This window comes from Crassostrea angulata, chromosome 5 (assembly GCF_025612915.1).
Source record: "Crassostrea angulata isolate pt1a10 chromosome 5, ASM2561291v2, whole genome shotgun sequence".
Classification (NCBI taxonomy): domain Eukaryota; kingdom Metazoa; phylum Mollusca; class Bivalvia; order Ostreida; family Ostreidae; genus Magallana; species Magallana angulata.
The window spans coordinates 1,976,702-1,998,560 of NC_069115.1; the positions used below are offsets into that span (position 1 = coordinate 1,976,702).

The following is a 21,859-nucleotide window of genomic DNA, read 5'->3' on the forward strand; positions in this document are numbered from 1 at the left end:
GTGAGATTTTAACAGATTAGTGCGAATGTTTCTCGACTTGTTGCAATACTGCTGTTGTCAGAGGCAAAATCCCATCGTGAGCCCTGGACCGGTAAATGTCCGAGTAAAAATAAACTGGCGAATTCTCGAGAATTATGACGTATATCTTCGCTATTTTAAGACCCATCAACTTGAAATTCGGCATGAGTGTATCTTAGATATTATTTTTCTAAAAAATACACGCATATTGCAAGTTTTGTAAAACAAATTTTGATTTATTAGGCTTTTGAAGCGAGCTGGTAGTTTTTTATCTGGGTCAGAGTTCGACCCCTTTCTTTATTTATGGTCACATTGAAATTAATGTTAAAACGGGCTTGGCCCCTGTGGCTTGTGGGTGTTACAGTGGCTCTTCCATTAATTTGAACTTACCCTTAGGATAAAATAGAAATTTTGACGTATAAATCACATTTGCAGACAAGGCAAGAAGTACAAAAATGTAAATAAAAGCATTAAATCATTATATTTTGAAAGATATAGTCTCATTACTGCAGCGGTGTGTGCATACAAATTTTCATAACGCGCTAGCGCGCGTTACTCAATTTGTATGCACACACCGCTGCAGTTATGAGACTATATCTTTCAAAAAACAATGATTCAATGCTTAAATGAAACGTATTTATGAGAGACAATTGCTTTATTCAATTCACGCGTTGTCATTTTATCGCATCCTTATTAGAGACGGAGGTCACATGAGTGCATTTTGATATAAAGAATCAATGACATTAGTTTGAATTTTTTTCTTCGGCCATAATCTGGCCTCAAACTATCGATAAAACAACACAAATGACAAACAGTCTTGTCACAAAATAGCAACCGCATCATGAATTTATAGGACCATTTCTTGTCCAACCATGCTTAGAAAGTGTACATCTGCGCATGTCATTCAAGACAGTTTTGCATAAGCCTGTTTATAAGTATAGTAGTTAGGGCTATATGGACCGTAGATATCGGCCTGGGTAGCTCAGTGTTTGAGCTCCTGACTAGAGTTGCAGGTGTCCGGGGTTCAATTTCCGGTCCAGCCATAATGTTTCCATTGTATTTATATACTCATTCCTCTTTTCCTACTACATAAGAATTATGTTTTCGTCAGTCACTTTTTATATTTTGGTTTGTATATGTTTCTTTGGATATACCAAAAGTGATATAAGTAGTCATATTCAGGTAATAAAAACACAGGTAAAAAAAGGGTGGTATGGAACATCTGTCGATATTAATGTGGATTCAAGTACATTATTATTATTATTGAAATATTTCACCGGTTTAGAATTTTCAAATTGTAGTCGATATTTAACCAAAAAAATTGTATGGGATTTAATTTTATCGTTTATTTTGAACGAAAGAACGTCCAAACAAGGAGGGGAAGAGAGAGAGAGAGAGAGAGAGAGAGAGAGAGAGAGAGAGAGAGAGAGAGAGAGAGAGAGAGAGTAATTTAAAAAAATGCTCTGTTTAAGATGCAGAACTGTATTTTTTTTCAATTTAGCTAAAAGGTACACTTAAACATAAAGTTATAAATGCCATATTTTACTTTTCGATCCCTTTTCTATACTGCATTTGTCCACGTTCCTGTAACATTGCTAATTAGAATTCCCAATGCCCAAGTAAATCATTTTATTTTCATTTTACAATAACGTTAATTGCTTTTTATTGTATTTTCTAATAATTCAAAGCGATCTTTCAAAAAATAAAGAGATTGCATCATGTTATGCCACAATTCATCATGCCATTTGAAAACAATGTAATTACATGAAAAAGGACTGTCATTTTTAATAACAGGAATACTGTAGCACTCTGCGTATAATTAAACTTCGCTTTCTTGGATCGTCATTAAATGCCATCCAAAAGCTTGCACGTGCCGAAAAATATTCATTTCTAGAAACTGTGTGTATTGATTACATGACGTTCGAAACGACATTTTACAAAACAAGGGGGCCGAGGCAGAGTTAGCACACATAGAAATATACAACGTGGAAGTGAGTACAATTAGACTTTACGGTACTTTGAATTGTTGATAAAAATGGCGTGTGCAGTTGTTCAGAGGGCTCAATGGGCGCGGCCATTTTCGGACTCTATTGATCTCTATGTAAAAAATATAGAAAACTACCCAAATTTAAAAGATAAAATCAAAGGATTTTTCTTTACAAAATATTAGTTTGTTTAAACTAATCATTTAGGCATATCTTAAGTTTTCAGGTAAATATGATGGTTAGTTTGTTGACCATCCAGTCTTCTTAACATTCACCATTTTTTATTGAAATAACAACCGACTTAGGTAACCTTCAACACCGACTGGAAAGACCCCACCCACGCCTCACAGTTAAGGCGCCTCGTCAGCCGGGGGCCACTGATTGACTACAGGCAGTGTCTGCTGGTATCGATCCCTGGATGCCGTGTTTACGTTCTTACTATCACAGACTGCCGGCCATTCAGTCTCGTCACCACAGCAAAAGGTAAGACACGGTCTTATTGTTATGAAATCACACTCTTTGTTTCATCGTTTTATTTAATTAATCTGATTTGATCCTGTTTTGGCTGTGGCGATTTTGTGAAAATGTATCTTCCTTCGAAAAAACAATTTGTGCTTAATTTGTTGTGTAGGAGATAATCCATCTGGTGACGATGTAATAGATGAAATACATGTAAATTATTGATGACGTAAAAAAAAACTAAAACAAAGTGCTTTAAAACGTTATTAATCATAATTTAAAAGTTCGCTCAGATAAAATATTAAATGCATAACAATGCTTTAGGTAGCTGATTAAGAGTACGTTGTAACTCTACTCAATCCATTGACATAGCTTGGTCTTCGATAATAAATGCCTCTTCAAAATGTACAATCTATAGATATTTAGTTGATCATTGTACCTTGTAGTCATATCTAACAAAATGAATTCCTTTACAATATAAGAAACTTATATGTAAATTAAGATTATCATCCCATTGTCTTACCATCGAAACTGGCAGATATAACAATGTCCCATTACAAAGACGTTTATGTCCTCTATGTACTTTAGATATAGAAGATGAATATCATTTTATATTGAAATGTCCCTATTACTGTAACTTAAGAGAAAAATTCCTTAAGAAGTTTTATTATATTAAACCCTCTGTCTTTAAATTAATTCTATTATTGTCAACACAAAATGTAAAGGATTTGTGCAATTTAGGTAAATATAAAAAAAATGCTTTTGTAATCAGAAAACTTCATGTATAAACTTGCCTTTTTTAAGTGACCAGTATATGTATTGTAACATGTGTATATTAATTGTATATGTCTATGAGCTGTATAGCTGTTGACCAATAAACAATAAAAATATTATTTACGACCATATGTGTTAAATGATAATTATAGCTCAATCAGATCTATATTAAAAAATAATAATAAAATGAAACAAATGGTAGCATATATACCGGTATTGTTTATGATAACATCCTAAATAGCTATTAAAATATAATTAAATTAAACATCTTGTAGAAAATTTAATTTAAAAAAGCGACAGATTAAAAAATACATTATTATATTAGATATTAATTTTTCTCATTAAAGGACCCTAATACGCGGTTGCGATGTACGTCGCAGCGACTAGGCGCGTCAGGGCTATTACTGTAGCACTGTTTTTTTGTTTGTCGAAGTGAATTACGCAATATCCAATCCCATTTTCATCAAATGCTTGATCATTCTTGATTCTTCTGGGAAGAAAACAAGCTTATTTTAATAATAAGAGTGAAGTAGGTTAGGAACATAGGGGATTCAATCATATGTACATAATGTCAAAATTAAAACGATTCACATCAAACTCACCAAGGCAGAGCGAGAGAAGATACCGAATAGAAACCTAGCAAATTGTGTTATGTAATTTTGTATTTGAATTTGCGTAATTTGCATCTGTTTCTGAATTAACAAACTTTCACTTAATTTTCATGCAATAAATGAAAAAAAAGACGACAATAATTTAAATGAAGATTTTTTTAAGCCATCAACTTGAAAATAAACTTTAAAAAAATTATGTAGCTGTGACTTGTGACAAATGAAGTGGAGTTCCCTGTCAAAGCATAAATGAGACAAATTTTTAAAAGATAAATTGCGATTATTCACTTGAATTATACCAGGTTGATATTAAGCGTCAATTTTTTTCTCAAACAGTAAATTATAGCATGTATCTCGGAACTCCTCTCAATTTGACTTCTATAACACACACTTGATGACAGTGCTTGCGTTTGAATCATGTTATAGAAATATAATTGCCCGTTTCCTACAGAGTACCACATCAGTACCGATACGTCCCCGTAGGGCTTATTTGTTTGGAAAAAAGGTCACTATCATCATTAAGACATCTCCGATAAAATAGCAGACGTACAAGGGCTCTATCTGTTCCACCCCGCTAATCACCCATTTAGTCCCTGAACATGCCGTTTTGAACGGGTTCCAAAACTACACAACTACTTCAAAGCCGAAAAACAGTGGCTACAACACAAATGTCTGCACTTTTTAATGCCGCTAGTTCATTTTTGTCTGCTTACTCCGCAGTCCGTGTGCAATAGCATTCTAAACACGACTGTTGATAAAAGAGCGATCGATGCATCAAGCTACTCATTAGCTACTTTGTATAGAGAATTTCAGTGTGTCATAGTTTTCTTATAGCACAGTGGCGTCGGAAGCAAATTGAAAATGGGGGGGGGGGGGGTTAGACTAGACTAATCATAAAAAATCTTGACAAGCAAAAACAATAAAAAGTTATTCCTAATTCGGGAGGGCGGGGGGGGGGGGGGGGGGGGGGGTAAGGGGTATACCAATGACTCTAATCTTAAGTATCACTATTAATATTTCAATTTTTTAAGGTTAATTTAGGAAAAACTGTTTGCTGCGAAAAAGGGGGGGGGGTTGACCCTCCCTTATGTTATGTGCCTAATGGCTAGGTCTGACTTTTTAGAAAAAGTGATTAGTCTAGTCTAGCGCTACCCCCCCCCCCCCCCTCCCCAGTTTTATTTCAATTGATTTTTAATTATTAATTACTGTCAAAACACACAAAGAAATAATGCAATCAAATAAGTATATGTAAATCTTTAGACAGGCTAAGAATAAAGAAAAAAAAACTGTTTGCAATAAGTTAATATATTACGTTCGTTTTTTCTTTTGTTGATATTACTTACGTAATATAAAGCTCTGAGTATATTAGTCTAAGAGTCAAACGAGTACGGAATTCTTTGTACACATTTTATTCGCTATAACTAGAAACTGCCATGAATATTAATGAAAACAAGGGGCTTTAAAAGCAATATACTGATCTTTGGGCATTGCGATATGGCTGATTTGCAATTCTAGGATGTTTTTACTATCCCAAAGAGAACCACGAGACATATTACTTATGTAAGTGGGTCATCGGGAACAAGTTTATGTATATGCGGAATAAATAGAAATGTACTAGACCTAATTGTTATGTGTTGAGATTGGATAATGATAAGCTATTATTTTCTTCGTTTTTTTGAAAAAAATAATTCTTTTGAATCAAACATGTTAATTTGAATTCATTTTGTCTTCATACAAAACAATTCGTGTACATAGCAAAAATACATGTAAACCCTAAACATAAATTTCACATGAAGTTTACCAGGAATTTTTATAGACAATATTTTTTTGATTTTTGTTAATGTTTTAAAGGAACGCAGACATGATTTTAAATTGACACTTTTTTTTCAATTTTACATCTTAAAAAGGTTTGATTGGTTGACCAAAACTTGAAAGTTAGAAATTAATTGTTACATATGAGAACCAGAGCAAAGAACTCATTGTTATGTTGACAAAGCTCGAGTCTAATTTATGTTAACAAATAATGTTAATAAAAATAAAAAACACCAAAATCATTTCTTTGACATGACTTATGGCAAACAAGATAAATCTATTCTATGTGTTTATAATTAATATTATCAGCAAACAAGAGGCCCAGGGGCCACATCATTCACCTGAACAACAAAAGCCGTAACTCTGAATAAGCTTTATGGTGTCCTAGTGACAATGTCTTGACCGTTAAGAAAGGTAGATATGGTTGTTCTTGCAAAAAATTGTATAAAAATATGTTTTTTCATCCACATCTTATCCACATATATTTGATGTAAATTATAAGCCTTCTTTGTTGTTTTAGCTTTTTTGAAAAGTTTTTTCTTAAGTCCTTTTTATACCCCCCCCCCCCTTTGGGGCCCAAGTTTTCTTCAGGGAATCTTTGTTTGTACAAACTTTCATCTGTGCTTTCCTACAAGTTTCAGCTTTTTTGGCAGAAAACTTTTCCAGTAGATTTTTAAATATTTTTTTTCTATCATCCTTTGTAAAAATATGACCACTTACGGTGGCCCCACCATATCTTTGGCAGCATGATCAAAACAAATTTGAATCTACACTACCTAAAGGTACTTCCACACAAGTCTAAGCTTTTCTGGCCAAATGGTTTTTGAGAAGTTTTTAAACATTTTCTCGTTACATTTTTATGTTAAGTTTGATTCCCTCATTGTGGCTAATTCTACATCCGGGGACAATGATATGAACAAACATAAATCTAAACAACCCGAGGATGCCTACATACACGTTTCAGCTATTTGAATAACATCTGCATTTTTTAAAATAATTTATAATTATCTTCCCTTGAAAAAGAATGTGATCCTTCATTTAACAAACTTGAATCAATTACACCCAAAATTACTTTGTGCGAAGTTTGGTTAAAATAATTTACTGATTCTGGAGAAAAAAAATGACGGCCCCACAGACGGAAGCCGGAGAAAAAGTGATCACTTGAGCTTTTAGCTCAGGCAAGCTTTAAAAGCAACATTTGATTAAAAATTATAATATTACAACATATATGTAAACAAAAATAGAACTCAAGCTTTGTTTACATAAAAAGAATTTCAAACTCTATCCTGCTTGTTAATCAGTAATTTACTAATTAACAAATGTTGATAAAACATAAAAAAAAACCCAGTTTATTTAATTAAAACATTAAAAATGGATAATTTTGAGCTCAAATCGTTTCTGGGTTCCTTTAACTCTGTAAGATCAGGAGCACGTATTAGTCGTATTATCAAAAGTATAGTGGAGTCGTTATTCGCTGGATTAAAAAAAACAAGAAAACACTTGATATTTCTTTTTACATTTCTCTGCTTCAAGAGTGTTCTGAAAAAAAATGTTATGGAATACAATCATACAATGCATGCTTCCTTAACACTTCTTAATCATATTGAATTCGAAAAACGAAACAGCGTTTTATTTAATATCTCCTTGAATCAAGCATGGTTACATTAAATATGTGACAAATAAAGACGAACTGAAATATTATATACTTATACACATAAGTAGAAGAAAATAACTTTCACTTATTTATGCATGCATTGTAAGGTCATAATGCAACTGAAGAAGAAAAGTAACTCGCAGTTTTTAAGCTTCTTGTACTGTGACGTTGAAAAAGATTTTTAAAGAGATTGAAAACTTTTATTTTCACATTCCGTTCGAATAATTTAAAAATTTGAAATTTGTTTTAATTTTTTATTTTTGAAATTTTCTTTATCTTTATTCTTTAATTTTTTATCTTTGAAATTTATTTTTACCATTGTTGATACTATTTATGTTTCTCAACTTTCAGATTTTGGTGTATGGAATTGGCTGGTTAGTGCTCTAGATACAAATCATGCCATTGAGCAAAAAAATAGACACCTTAATGCTCAACAATACAGATTCCGTTATGGACTTCAATGTGTTGATTGGGAACCTTACTACCGCTTCCCGCGACAAAACACAAGGTTTGTGTGGAGACTGGAAAGACGCCCAGCATTACCTGTTCCAGCTAGCAAACCTGTGTCTGATTCTGTCCTTCCTCATACCTAATCGGTTCCGCCATCATCCCCTTTGCCTCCGGTTATTTCTAGGCCTCGGTTATTTGTTCTTTTCTCTGTGGTCTGGCCTAATTGTCTGTATGCCCGATGTCCTGGGCTGGTCTGCTGCCTTCTTTCTCGTGAATCTTCTCTATCTTTGCTATATTGGTTACAGAATACTACCGTCACGAGCTAATAAGCATTTAGATGAGTTGTATAAAAACTTATTCGAACCTTTGCAAGTGAGTAAAATGGAGTACGACTGTCTTGTGAAACAGGGCTTTATTCATGAATTGGAAAGATGTGATCAATATGCGACTGAAGGAATTACACGATGCGGCCAAAGAACATCCATTTTAGTAAAAGGCAGGTATGCTATAGTGTTGACTTTCATTTGTTTGGATTCCCTTGAAGCAGTTTAAAGACACTTAGTTTATCCCTTGTCTAATCAAGTCATCATTAGATCACTGCGTAAATCTACAAATCTTTGTTGAAAAGGACAAATCGTCATTACAAATTTACAAATCCCACAGAAATTTCTTTTTAGGATCAATTTTTTTTTTATGTCTGATTGATGTAGATTTTAAGGGCACCCTGCTCAACAAAAACACATTTCTACGTCCGAAAAAATATTATTGAAACTCATGCGTATAGTAAATTACATTAATATTGCATTATATTGACAAAAGTATATTCGCAAGAATTATGAATCAAAAATACCCTATATGATATAAATAAACAAATCATTGCATACAGATCTTATAAAAAGATGTGATGTTAAATCAAAGTTTAAATTAGAATATCAAAGATATTTCTTTCTTATTGAAAGTTTGAGTCATTGGAGAAAAACGTTTTTCACATGAAGCAGAAACTAATCAATTTAACGAATGGTTAACTAATCTGTTTGTCTTCCTTAAACCAAATATAAGTTTACTGAGTAATTGTAAACAAAATTACAATTAGAATATAAAGGGATTTATTTTACAACAAGTAATTTTGTAATTTTAATGCGACTTTTTCAGGTTAAAAGTTCAGTATGAAGATACGTTTGTACATTACATAGAAAAAAATCAGTTTGTGGACTCCCCGGAGTACGATTTAAGTCATCGATCCATCCTTCTTGACAAAGAACAAACATTTCAGGTAGTTCGCGATAAAATGATTTCAACAATAGATGATTTTAACCATACTGTGTAAGCATAACGAATTGCTGATATTAACAATTTGGCGAACACAGACCTTGTTTTATACATTTGATTTTTAATGCATCATCATTTTTTGTATTAGGTTTCAATACAAGCAGTAGAAAAAAGTGTCCTTCTAACTTGGACAAGAGACAAACTCAGTCAAAACTTGAATTCAAATCCAAGTTTGTCGGCCATCTTTGACATACTGATCGGAAAGGACATAAGTGACAAGCTATATCAGATTCAGGAAATGCTTCTCTTGAACCCCGAGTCTCCCCTAGGGCAGAAGAACGGAACATGCGCACACAGAATCCAAAGTGTTTGTCCAAGTCGAAACCCTTCACTGATAAATCTTCGGAGTGCCTTAGCAGCAAACGGTTCAATGTCTAGTCAAGATCACTTGAACACCTTTGGCTCTGATTTTAACGGTATATAAATTGAAATTGAAATGGTTTATACTTTATTAAAACTGTAGCTGTAAATTAATTAACAAATGTTTGCGTTAAAAAAAACGTTGCTTTTACGATTTGATATGAAATAGTTTTTTTTTCAAAAAGTATGTATTTTTTATATTTAACTATGCATATACATTGTATATATAATTTTCAATAAATAGATTGGCGATTCGATCATGATTAGGACCCGATAAGAATCAGTTAAATTTATAAAGGATAAAAAATAATATATCACTTATTCAAAACTAGTTTCAACAACGTGTTGTTTGCATTTTATTGTATTTTAATATGTTTTACGGTGCTACCGTTGGGGCGAGCGCAGCATGTGATCAAATAATGAATTATGATAAATCAATAAAAATAAAAGTATCAACGTAACGTAAATGAATTTTAATACAAAATAAAATATAAACATGCCTATTTTTTCTAGTAAATTTTCATTATTCATAATTTATAAGATTGTTTATTTATTTAAATAGAATTTATCTCAGATACAATGTTGTTGAATAATAAAGATTTTAACATAATTGTTACATTAAAAGTTTAAAATTTATCAAATTAAACTTAACTCCAAACAAACATCACGACGGTGAAAACCAGAGTGTGACATAATGTTTATTGCAGTTTATTTTCTCTTTTCTTGCCGCAGACATTTTTCTTAAACTTACATATAAAAAATTGACTTATCAAAGAGCCCCCCCCCCCCCCCCCCGTTTAAAAAAAATATAATTTACATATAAAAAAAAATTTGCTGATCATATAAGAAAAACGGTTTTGGACCCCCCCCCCCCCCCCCCCCGGGATAATGTAATAATTATGAAATAAAGATTTCCTTGCCTGTAGAGCTCGCTTCGCTCGCTAGTACTTAAAAACATTTTATATCTGGAATATGTATACACATATACAAAACTTATTCGTCAATTAATACCATCGTTTGGAATACAAATGCATATTTTCAAAGTTTGGGTATGTCGTTGCCATGTTTGCCATAGTCTTATTAGGGTATGATAGTTACAAATTACTTTATTTTGATAAAAGAAAATTGAATTAATTAGCCGTTACATATTGGAGATTTCTTTTTTATTCAACATTTAAAAAGTTTTAGAAAATTATAAAAGTCAATTTAGTCTTAGATAGCGTTAAAAAATTCCCTTTTTTGTGACAAAAAGTACTTTCTGGTTTGAGTCATATATTATTACTTATTAGGTTTGTTACTGACTGTTTAAAGAAATTTGTGGGGTCGGTAAAGTCCATAGAAGGCGAGGACTGTTTAAAGAAAGCCGAGCCTTCTATGGACTTTACCGACCCCACAAATGTCTTTAAACAGTCAGTAACAAACCTAATAAGTGTTTTGTTTTGTCGAGGACCTAAAGTTTGATATGTAAACAAACGTTTGTGTAGAAAATCAGTTCAAATAACGTTACGTCCGCCATGTTGCCCTATAAATTTTGACGCTTGCCTTTTAAAGAAATTTGTAAGGCAGCCACGTGACGCGTTTCATCCAATGACGTCGCGACATTCTAGTCCGAGGCAAAACAAAAACGTATATTAGCGTACTCTGTTAAAATTGATCATGGGAAGATGAGGGTACGATATCATAGAATGCAAAACTGTTAATCTTTAATTTTACTTTTTTTATGTTTGGTAAAAAACGCGACCATCTACATATGGAAAGTTTGTTTATGTATGGTATGAATATGTTGTGAAGCAGTCAATTTTGATGAAATTAAGCATACTTAAATAGATTCATTGTGCGCACAATTAGACATTCGCGCAATTCCCTAACCTCATGTTCTGAACTGCTTAAATTGACGTATTGTGTTGCTTTCCTTTGCAGGATGGAGCTCGCAACTACACCCAGTGCTTTCTATAAAATCAAACACGTTTGAAAGCCAAGTCTGAAAGAGAGAGAGAGAGAGAGAGAGAGAGAGAGAGAGAGAGAGAGAGATTGAGTTCGATATGTCTTCAGTTTATCAATCTCATTTAATCTGGAGAGTGAAGATAAAGATTCATTGTAAAAAAAAGAAAGTGCTGTTTATTGATGTATTGTAATCTTTACGAATATTGTAGACATACTATAACTGTTGTCGACTCAAGATAATGTAAATAAACTAATTTTTTTGTAAATTGACGTATAGCTCTCGGCATCAAAATGCCAAAATAAATTTCAGGAGATTCCGATTTTCACCACTTCATGATCACAGTTCATAAGTTTATTCATCAGATGCTAGTTTCCATAATAAAATCTTTTTCTGAAAACCCCAAATTGCTGAATTTTAAAATTTGTTGCAATAAAATGAAATTAACATTTTCAAATTTTTCAAAACATTTATTTAGTCAAGTTGATTTCATTAAGACATTTCATGCAATATATAATGGAACATAAACCTTTATAAGGAGACACAAGGTTGTCATAGCCAACAGTATTCTGCGATGTAAAAACACGTCTGAAACTGACACATTTTTAACAAAGAAAATTGAAATCCTTTTGAAATAAATTTACTCCTTCCTCATACCAGATTTATTATTAACATCTATGTTCTCTAATTTTGATTTTCTTTCAAATATTTGATTTCTTCTACAATGTATAAGAAGAATAAGAATTTAATCCCCTTTGATACATCTGAAGGTACTGGTATACGAATGTTTATACATAATTATTAGGGAAGAATGTTCAGTGTATTAACAAAAGCTTTAGACGATTATAATCAATTCACAATGTTTTTTTTGTAAGTGGACTTAGATCATAACAATTTAAATAAATTTGATATAATATAAATTAACACATGCATGGGTCGTGAAACGTTGAATTAGTTGTTTTGAAGAAGTCTGAAGATCAATAAAACATTTTTAAATTGTATTTTATTTTGTTTTGATTGATAGATAAACCTATATTTTGTTTTAATTGATAGATAAACCTTTTTTTTGGAGAATCTTGAAAACCCTTCAACAATGACGTTGCAAAGCAGAGGAACAAATTATATTGTATTTTCTGTACATTTATGAATTTAAAAGATTAAATACCACATAGAATAATTGCATGTATTCAATGGCATCTAATAAATGGAAATACATTTTTTATCACAGTGCACAATATTTAACAAATAGATGAGTTACAAATTAAACGGTATGCACAACACATTTTTCGCACTTTTATACATGGACAACACAAAACTAGTTACATAACAGACGGTGTGGCATAACAATAAAAAAAATAATAAAAAAATCATTTAAAACAAAACTTATTAAAGGTTAACATTAATTTTTCTTGATAATGTTTCTCAGATACTCATGCATAAAATTGTTTTCAGAGGTATACTATAAAATTTAAGTTTTAAAAAACTCTATTGTATACTAGAAACACACATCATATAGTACTAATGAAGGTGAGCAAATATAGGCAATTAAACATGATAATTAACCTCTTACATGTGTTGAATAATTTTAAAGTAAACAAAAATTGAAGGTATATAAGTAGTTCATGTTTACACTGGACAATATTTCTGTATTTCACTGATATTCTCTTCTTATGTGTTCCCAGTTTTCAATGAAGTTGGAAATGTTCATTCCTGAAAAAGAAATAAAAAAAAAATAATAATAGTTGGCTTGGAGTTATTAGTATCCACTTATTGCTCTTTTTTGTATTTTGTATTCCTGTGAAAACTCAAAAAAATTAAATTATATAAAACATTGTCCAGTATTCCTTCAAACAAATCGACAGTGTTACATTACAATCAGTTTTAAACTTGAATTGCACATTTAATGATAAACAGTAAAATTTTTGTTTTTCGCAATTTAGTAAATTTGTATATATGTAAAATAAGAATGTTCTAATGATGTAAAATTATATTCTTGATGGTGAAGTTTTATCATAATTGGTAAAAACTGAAAAGAATCATTTTTTTCTCTATATTTAAGACCTTTGAAAACCAAAGATTTACAGGATACATTCACCAAGAAAGATAACGTACTTAATTTTCTTTTCTCAGCTTCTTATCAGACCTCCACAGCAAAAGCGGATTGTAATTAGTTTTCAAACAAATAAATAACTGTAAATTTTTGATTTTTTTGTTTTGAAATGAATGTTTTAAACGCTAATGCAATTTTTTCCTTCGAAATCTAAGTTGTAACGACAACCTTAAAAAGACTAAAGATACATGGAGTTGTGCATATGTTTTAGTATTAACACCGAATCAATGACGACGATGAAGATAACATGACGTTATCGTACATTTATAGTTTTGTAAATGCTCGAATGTATACAAAGATATACTGGTGCATTTATCGAATATTACTTTAGTTTATATGGTTACCTTAATATGGTAAATGAAATGTTTGACCGAAGATAAACTTAAAGTTCCAGGAAGTCTACTAAGCATCGCTTCCAATGTCTGCAGTATCAGTGTGTCCAACAGTATACCATCTTGCTGACCGTCACATCGAACCTCCTGTACGTACATTTATCTATTTCAGCGTCTAAATACCACACATGATTGAAAAAAAAATAATTTACCAATCCATATATAACATATATACTAGGCATTGTTTATCTTTTTTACTTCAGTATTAATTTATTTTATAATGTAAAATTCGAATTACGTTGTAGGGTTCTTTAACGTTCGTATATATTCCGATCTTTAAGATCCATTCATTCCAAAGGTAATATAATCTGCTTGTCTTACCTAAAATACATTTCCCAAAATTCATATACTATTTCTGTAAACATTTCTGTTGTGTTTTTTTTTATTTCAAATAACACCTAAAATATATGTAAATTTTTTTTTCTTTTAAAAAAGATGGATTTAAACATAAGTCGTGTCAAAAAAAAATACAAGAAGAAATTATTTGACCTTCCGGTCTACAAGTGTAGTTAAAGCATACATACATTTTAAAGAGGTAACATCGATATGCATCATGGAAAAAAAAAGAAATGCAAATTACTAGCGTTATAATTTGTTTTGAAAAATAACGATTGAACATAATTTTTATTCGGATGATGTATTGAGTATGCCTTGTTTGGTTGTTAACATTTTCAAACTATATATACTTACAGTTTGTATTATCATTAACACGAATGACCAGAGCAAGCACTTGCCCTGCAAAACTAAGTTTTTTTTAAATAACTGCACGCAATACTATCGACCAGGGATTCAATGTTGTTGTTCCACATTAAACGTTGTTGTCAAGCGCGCGTGAAGATTGGTCGTTCATCAAGCGGAATAGCTCTACTATTCTTGATTACTCAATACCACTGGCAGAGACTAGATGTCTCCCACGGATTATATATTGTAAATTCAAAGTTTTAATTGATTTTACCACATGCACATGTGTTCGTTTTTTTTAAAATTGAGTTTACTATTTAACTTACCAGCAGGAAATCCGGATACATATTTTGGAAGGTGTCCCATAAATTATATGTAAAATACATTTTAAATCGACAACCCGCGTCAATAATGATGTATTGTTTTACCTATAAGGTTTATGAAAAGCAACAATGGACAAATAAAGAACAATTAACATGGAAAAGCCAATATTGAAACTTAATAAATTCTTAAAACAGTTTATTAAGTTGAAATGTAAAATATATTCAAAATATTAATATTGTTATATGTTTAAAAAGCCTTTTAAAAAATATAAGTTGATGAATATGCTTCCTGGATTTTAATTTATTAGTATTACTCATTTAGGCGAACTTATCTTGACATTTTATAAACTTCCACGTATATGCAACAATTTTGTCTGTGACAATATTTACGATTTAGAAAATTGAGTGTATTAAAAAACTTAATCTATACATAAACCTATATAATTGTTTCTTAATAAATTCAAATGCTATAATGTTATCCCTTTTTAGTTAAAATGGTGTTGTATAGTTATATATCATTATAATGTATTGTGAATTGGAAACAAATGTGAAAACTTATCCCACCTCTGGAGGGTAAGCAGTTGATGGAAGCATCCTCTGTGTGGTCACAGTTGTTTGAGCCCCAAGTAGCGTGCTGACAGCCCTGAATTCTGGCCTCGGTACCTTCACATTTAACATCGTCCAACCAGATAGGACCTGATCCCTGCCCATACACTGCACCTCCGTACACTTCTGATGTTGTCCTGTATGTTGTTTAATTAAGACGATAACTTTACTTTTTTATAGTATTAGAATATTGTTATTGTACTGATTTAATTCGAAATCGTAACAAATGTTATTTGACAAATATTGTTAATGAATTCTTTATGAGAACATAACAAATAATGTGGTTTTGATCAAATCAACATTTTAAATCAGTTAATCCTACCAGGGCAAACCTAATGTTCGACAAACTACTGCAGACACTTTTTCATTTATTTTGTCATCACACACTGTTCCCCATTGACCGTGCCTGTATACTTCCAAACGGCCTTCATATTGAGTAGCTCCTTCAATAAGTCTGACGGTTTCTGTTAATACAGTGCAATTTTCAGGTTTTTATATTTGTATAAAATTAGGGAATTTGGAAAAATAAAACATTTTTTAGAATTTTGTTTATTGATTTTTACCTCTCATCAGCAAAATAGTGTTTGAGAAATAAATAATGTAAAAGTAGTAAAAAGTCTCGAAGACATAATGTACGAGATTAATATGTTAAAATATTTTTGAGACTATACTATTGTATAATACACATTGGACTTGGCAGATAAGTATTCAAAACAAAACGTTGCCGATGTTGTAGCAATTACCTGGTTATTAAAATGGATTTTTGATATGAAAATGCATAAAATGTGTAACGGCTATGTGAATTAAACATGTTAACTTTATGCTTTGGAATTGTCAGAACATATTACTTTAATTAAATTCTTTGTTATCTTTATTCTATTCTTATTGTCAATAGATTTATAACGCATGATTTTAAAAGATTTGAAAAGATTTTTTATTTAAGATAGACAGAACACAAAGTTATCTCACCATTGGCTGGCAAGCAACTGATGGAGACGTCCTTGCTGTGATCACAGTTGTGTAACCCCCACCCACGGTGAGTACAGTCTTGTATTTTTGTCTCAGTTCCTACACAGTCAACATCGTCCAACCAGATAGGACCTGACCCCTGGCCATACACTGCTCCTCCGTACACTTCTGATGTAGTCCTGAATGGTTAGTACCAAGACGTTAAGCCTTAACAATATAACATCTGTTATTGATAGATACCGGCTGAGGGGTTATTGTTGTTAAAATTTTCTTTAATGTGAACATTATTTTTCCTGTTTTTGTAGTACTGTTATGTTTACTGGAAACATATCTTTAATATAGTTGCATTGAGTTATTTGTCATTTTTGATCAACCAAACTTTAGATCTAGCCAATGAAAGGTATCAACAGATTATTAAAATTTGAGAGATAAATTTGTTCAATTATGATTCAGAACAATAGCCTGTTTTTTATGGTAAACTGGTGCTTACTTTTGAGATAAACATGGTAACATGTCATGTAATTTTCAATAAGATAAAAAGAAACCAGCTACAATCTACAAATCTAGAGTTTTTATTGTTTTTTATCGATTGAATCATCACAGATGTCCAAAGCCTCTTTAAAAGCAGCATTTAAAAAGTCCAGCCCCTCTTCTTAAAATAATATTAAATTAAACATTGGTTTCTGGATTATTTTTTGTAGGATTTTAAATAGAATTTTAAGAAAATGTATTTTCTACAAAATTTCTGGTAGATATATTGTACAGAAAAAATATATATCACATCATTTGTGACGTCATAGAAAATCTAACACGGATAATACAACATGAAATCAGTTATTAGATCTTGAGAATAATCTAACCAAGGCAAACCCAATGTTCGACACACCACTGTGGAGATGTTGGCATTTAACTCGCTTTCACACACTGTTCCCCATGCTCCGTTGTAGTACACTTCTAATCGACCTTCATACTCAGTCGATCCTCCAACCAGTCGTACAGTATCTGCATATATGTTAATATGTTTAGATAGTTTCATTATTGATGTAAGCGTGAAACTACTATATCGTACATAATCATTATCTAACCCAATGGTTGAAAATTATAAAGGATTTATCAATGGTCAATGTTGTTAAAAAAATATATAAAAGCATCGCTCAAATATTCTACAAAAATGATTTTCTTGTAAACAATATGTACAGTGACATTAAATTTAACTTGCTTATCAAATGGTAAAGTAAAAACAGATTAGTGCATATGTTGCGCACCTTTTGTTCTCTTTTTGGCTTCATGAAAATTACATGATGTAGGGAACGTGTGTCGATATAAGATGACTTACACTGTTAAGAAACCCCCGGATACGGTAAATAGATTTTGGTTGAAGGAAAAGGTTAAATATAAGTGTAAAAATCAAATCAAACATGCTTTAGAGGACAACCACCTGTATCGTATAAACGACAGTATTTGTCATGCATGCAAGATTACTTCTTGAACAAAAGTGCTTTAAATCATGATTACCCAATTATGTATGATATGAAAGCACGAGAAAAATTCTCACAAATCATACACAATATGTTCTATTTTGATTAGACGACACCTTTCCAAAAATTGAAAATATATAATTTTATAATCTTATTGTTATAAATTTTCCTACGTAAAGAACATGGAAAATTTGGATGTATTACTATTTGTGGAATTTATAAAGTAAACGCAGTACAGTTAAGGCGGTCAATAAAAATATGGGCAAATTTTTGTGATGAAAACACGTATACTTTAGTTAAACTGGCATGTCCTTTTTAAAATCAATAACAGTCACTCAAATGCAATATATTTCTAAAATATACATATAACAGTACAATATTTTATGATCATAGTGGTCACGTGATATGGCAGTCGCATGGTACAAGCAAATGTATTTGTGGTTTTGAGGTCATTTAAAAAACAACTGAATTATGAAATAACTTGATGTTATATCGTAGATTTTGAAAAACGGTGCGAACTTTTTAAGATAAGAATATTTGTTAGTAGAAAACGTAATTTATAATGCATATGTTGAATAATTTTGAAGGTCACAGGGTTAATTTCATTAAAAAATAATTAATTTGTAAGATTTTACAAGGATCGTAGAAGTTTTTAAGTTACACAGCATATTTCAAATTCACATGGTAAAGTTTGTCGGGATCAGGTAAGTGTATGCTCTTGCAATTAAGTGATTTATTTAGGTACTCAGATTTTAGATATACGATATTTTATACAAAACCGAGGTGGCTTCTTTATACGATGCATACTTTTAACAAAATGAAAATAAGACTATATAGGTAGCATTCTACTAATAATAATTTTAAACAAAATATTCGTTTATACTTTTCCGTTAATATATGACATTTATTTTTCTTCGCTATAAAACTGCACGATAGCCTTCAATGATTTAATGCGTCATTTTGAAGCATATGACGTCATATTTTGTAGTACAGCGAGAACGACATCTCGCTTATTTTTCAGTGTGTACGATATAACAGACATCAAAATTGTAAGTAATAGCATTTGTTGTTTTGAATTAAAAGATTAGTATAAGTTAATTTTACTAATAAATAGATTAATAAGTTCTTTCGAGGTTTGTAATATACATGTGATGTCATAATGCACATTTCCCGTACTTTTTGTCTGAACGGAGTTTATTGACAGCCTTAACTGTGCTGCGAATTCAATATTTACAAGGATTGATCCAAGCGCTCTATGAGAAAATATTCTATCTCAAAATATGAACAATTCTAATTTTCATTCAAATTAAAAAATTAATAAATAAAACATCAAATTAACGTCAAGTTTTAAACTGTTTTTTTTTTTTAATTTAAATATAAAACAAACCAATCGAATCTGCGCTAAAATACACACAATTTCATGTGGTAAATATTACGTTATTTTACATGCATAGGTAATAATTGAATGGCGTCATTTGTGTTAATTATCATCTCGTATATGAATCTAGAGATGGTATCTGGTTGGGATCTTCCAAGCATGGATGTCGGTTGTTTGTATGAATGTTAAAATCGTTGCCAATAAACTTCAATTGCTATATTGAAACATGGAGAAACCGTTAAATTAACATATATATAGTATTGTGATATTCAATTTTCTTCATGCTGTAAACCTATAGGGTTTGAGACAATTATTTTAATTTAATAATAATAAACATATTGATTATTTTTTATAATATATTTACGATATAATATATTGACCTTTTACAATGTACTTACTATAAAGTACATTGACCTGGAATCTGATCAGGATGTGAAAGTGCAAGACTTTTCCGAGACATTTCCGAAGTAGTAAACAAACTGTTAATCGGATTAAGGACAGTGTAAACAAAACCAGGATGTACATCTATTTAGAGGAGCCGATAAAGGAACAATAATTGAACATTAGTAAAAGAACTATATATGATATTAGTCAAATTTGGCCCCAAAAATTCGCTATTTTTAAAATGATTCAGGTACATTAACTTGTTGTGTTATTTTATAAAAGAGTTGACATGAAATATGTTTTTCACCCATTTATTTGATTTATATGCACTTACTTGCAGTATTTGACGTCAGAAGTGACGCTTTTTTATAATTCAATCAAAATCAACCAACATTTGACATTTTTCTTATCTTTTTTCGAATGGGAAATATATAGCGACTCTTTGAACAAGGACGAACTTTTTGTCACTTATAAGTATTGTAAAGATACATCTTTGGTGAAAATATTTTGTTTGTTCAAGCAGTCGCTCAATGTTTCCTTAAAGAAAAACTGCCTCAAAACAAGCCGTTTTATGGTAAAAATGAGAAAATGGCGGGAAAAGGTCAATTTTATGATGTCATATTTTTAAAGTGTGGGCACTAAAATCAAAATGAAAATTATGAAAAAACTTCAAATGTATATTTGTACAGATAAAACAAAGAATTACAGTAAATTGACAATGTTCATTTTAGGAGGCCATTTTAGGCTCAAACCATATAAAGTCCTTTCTGTTAACATTATATTAATTTTTAAATAAGACTGTGACGTTAAATTAAAGACAGCAGCAATTTATATTATATTATAAATTATTTTGTGAGTTTTCAGGATTTTATCATGATATATTATAGAACTTAATAGTACAAATAATTATGGAATTTGTTTACTTGAATATTAATTGCTTATCTTGTACGTAAATGAGTGTTATGTATGTAATCATATAAAATATACTCGACGGCACTCTTGCGGCAGAGCCACTATACGATCCTCCATACGATCTGGACCTGTACCAAATAAACTATTGGAAAAGACGTTTGATTTGTCTTATTGGCTTACAATGCTTTTCAAAGTAGAATCAATCATATCGTAGTCTTAAAATTTTAACACTATTGATACAATATACTTGATAATGTAGCAACTATAATAATTATTTTCGGTTCTCCAAATCATATGAAAGATTTACTTACACAAATAAAATATCATTAAGTGTATTTTTTTTTTATTAGAAACAATAAAAGCAAGCACAACTCACCATATCCCGGCAAACAGTTAACATATGCATAGGTAGACGGGAAGTTGCTGTTCCTAGTGTAAGATCCCCATCCACGATGTGAACACTTATCAATGTTTGTCTCATTACCAACACAACTAATATTCTTTAGGTAAACACGGCCAACTTCATAAACATCATATCTGCGATAGGCTTCTGATGTATACCTTTATGTTTAAAGTTTAAAGAAAGGTATTATATACAATGAAGTTCATCGTTTATTCAAAGCTGAAATCGATTTACCTGATTGTTATGTCAATTTAAAAATATATATTTGTAAGATTGCTAAAAATCTTTGGTTTACTAAACAAAAGGAAAACAAGAAAAAATATTAGTGCGATGTAGACGCATTGAATCTAGTGATATATCTTGCGTCTTTATGCGACTGCTGTACAATGAAAGCGAGTGTTGTAAGATAATGCGATAGGAGCGCACGACAGACCAGCTGATCGGACGATTGAACGTTCACAAATGCAATTGGACAAGCGGCGCTTGTCCGATCATGTATTTTATCGTATGAATACTCGTATGAGTAAGAGGGGGTATATATACCGCTCGTCACAGACCCCTTTCAGTAGACATTGCTGATTGCAAGAGAAGATGTCGCCAAAGAAGATAACAAAAGCAACAGTCAAAACCAAGGTCAATTGTAGCCTGAAACAGTAACCTACATATGAGCTATTCACCCCCCCCCCCCGTTTTATTGGCTCACCTGAGCTGAAAGCTCAAGTGAGCTTTTCTGATCACCCGTTGTCCGTCGTCCGTCCGTCCGTCCGTCTGTCCGTCCGTCTGTAAACTTTTAACATTTTGATCTTCTTCTCTAAAACCACTTGGCCAAATT

At 31.4% G+C, this 21,859-nt stretch overlaps 1 protein-coding gene and 1 pseudogene across 1 annotated transcript; one reads left to right on the plus strand and one right to left on the minus strand.

The window, feature by feature from the left end:
• Nucleotides 1–2,245: 2,245 nt before the first annotated feature.
• On the plus strand, nt 2,246–11,499 carry LOC128183444 (blood vessel epicardial substance-A-like). Its single transcript, XM_052852432.1, has 5 exons — nt 2,246–2,486; nt 7,662–8,260; nt 8,913–9,033; nt 9,178–9,505; nt 11,370–11,499. Exons 2-5 carry the CDS (start codon nt 7,707–7,709, stop codon nt 11,432–11,434), a joined length of 1,068 nt encoding a protein of 355 aa, XP_052708392.1. The 5' UTR covers nt 2,246–2,486; nt 7,662–7,706; the 3' UTR covers nt 11,435–11,499.
• Nucleotides 11,500–12,963: 1,464 nt separating this feature from the next.
• Nucleotides 12,964–21,859, minus strand: part of LOC128183616 (deleted in malignant brain tumors 1 protein-like) — a 492,435-nt pseudogene continuing 483,539 nt past the window's right edge.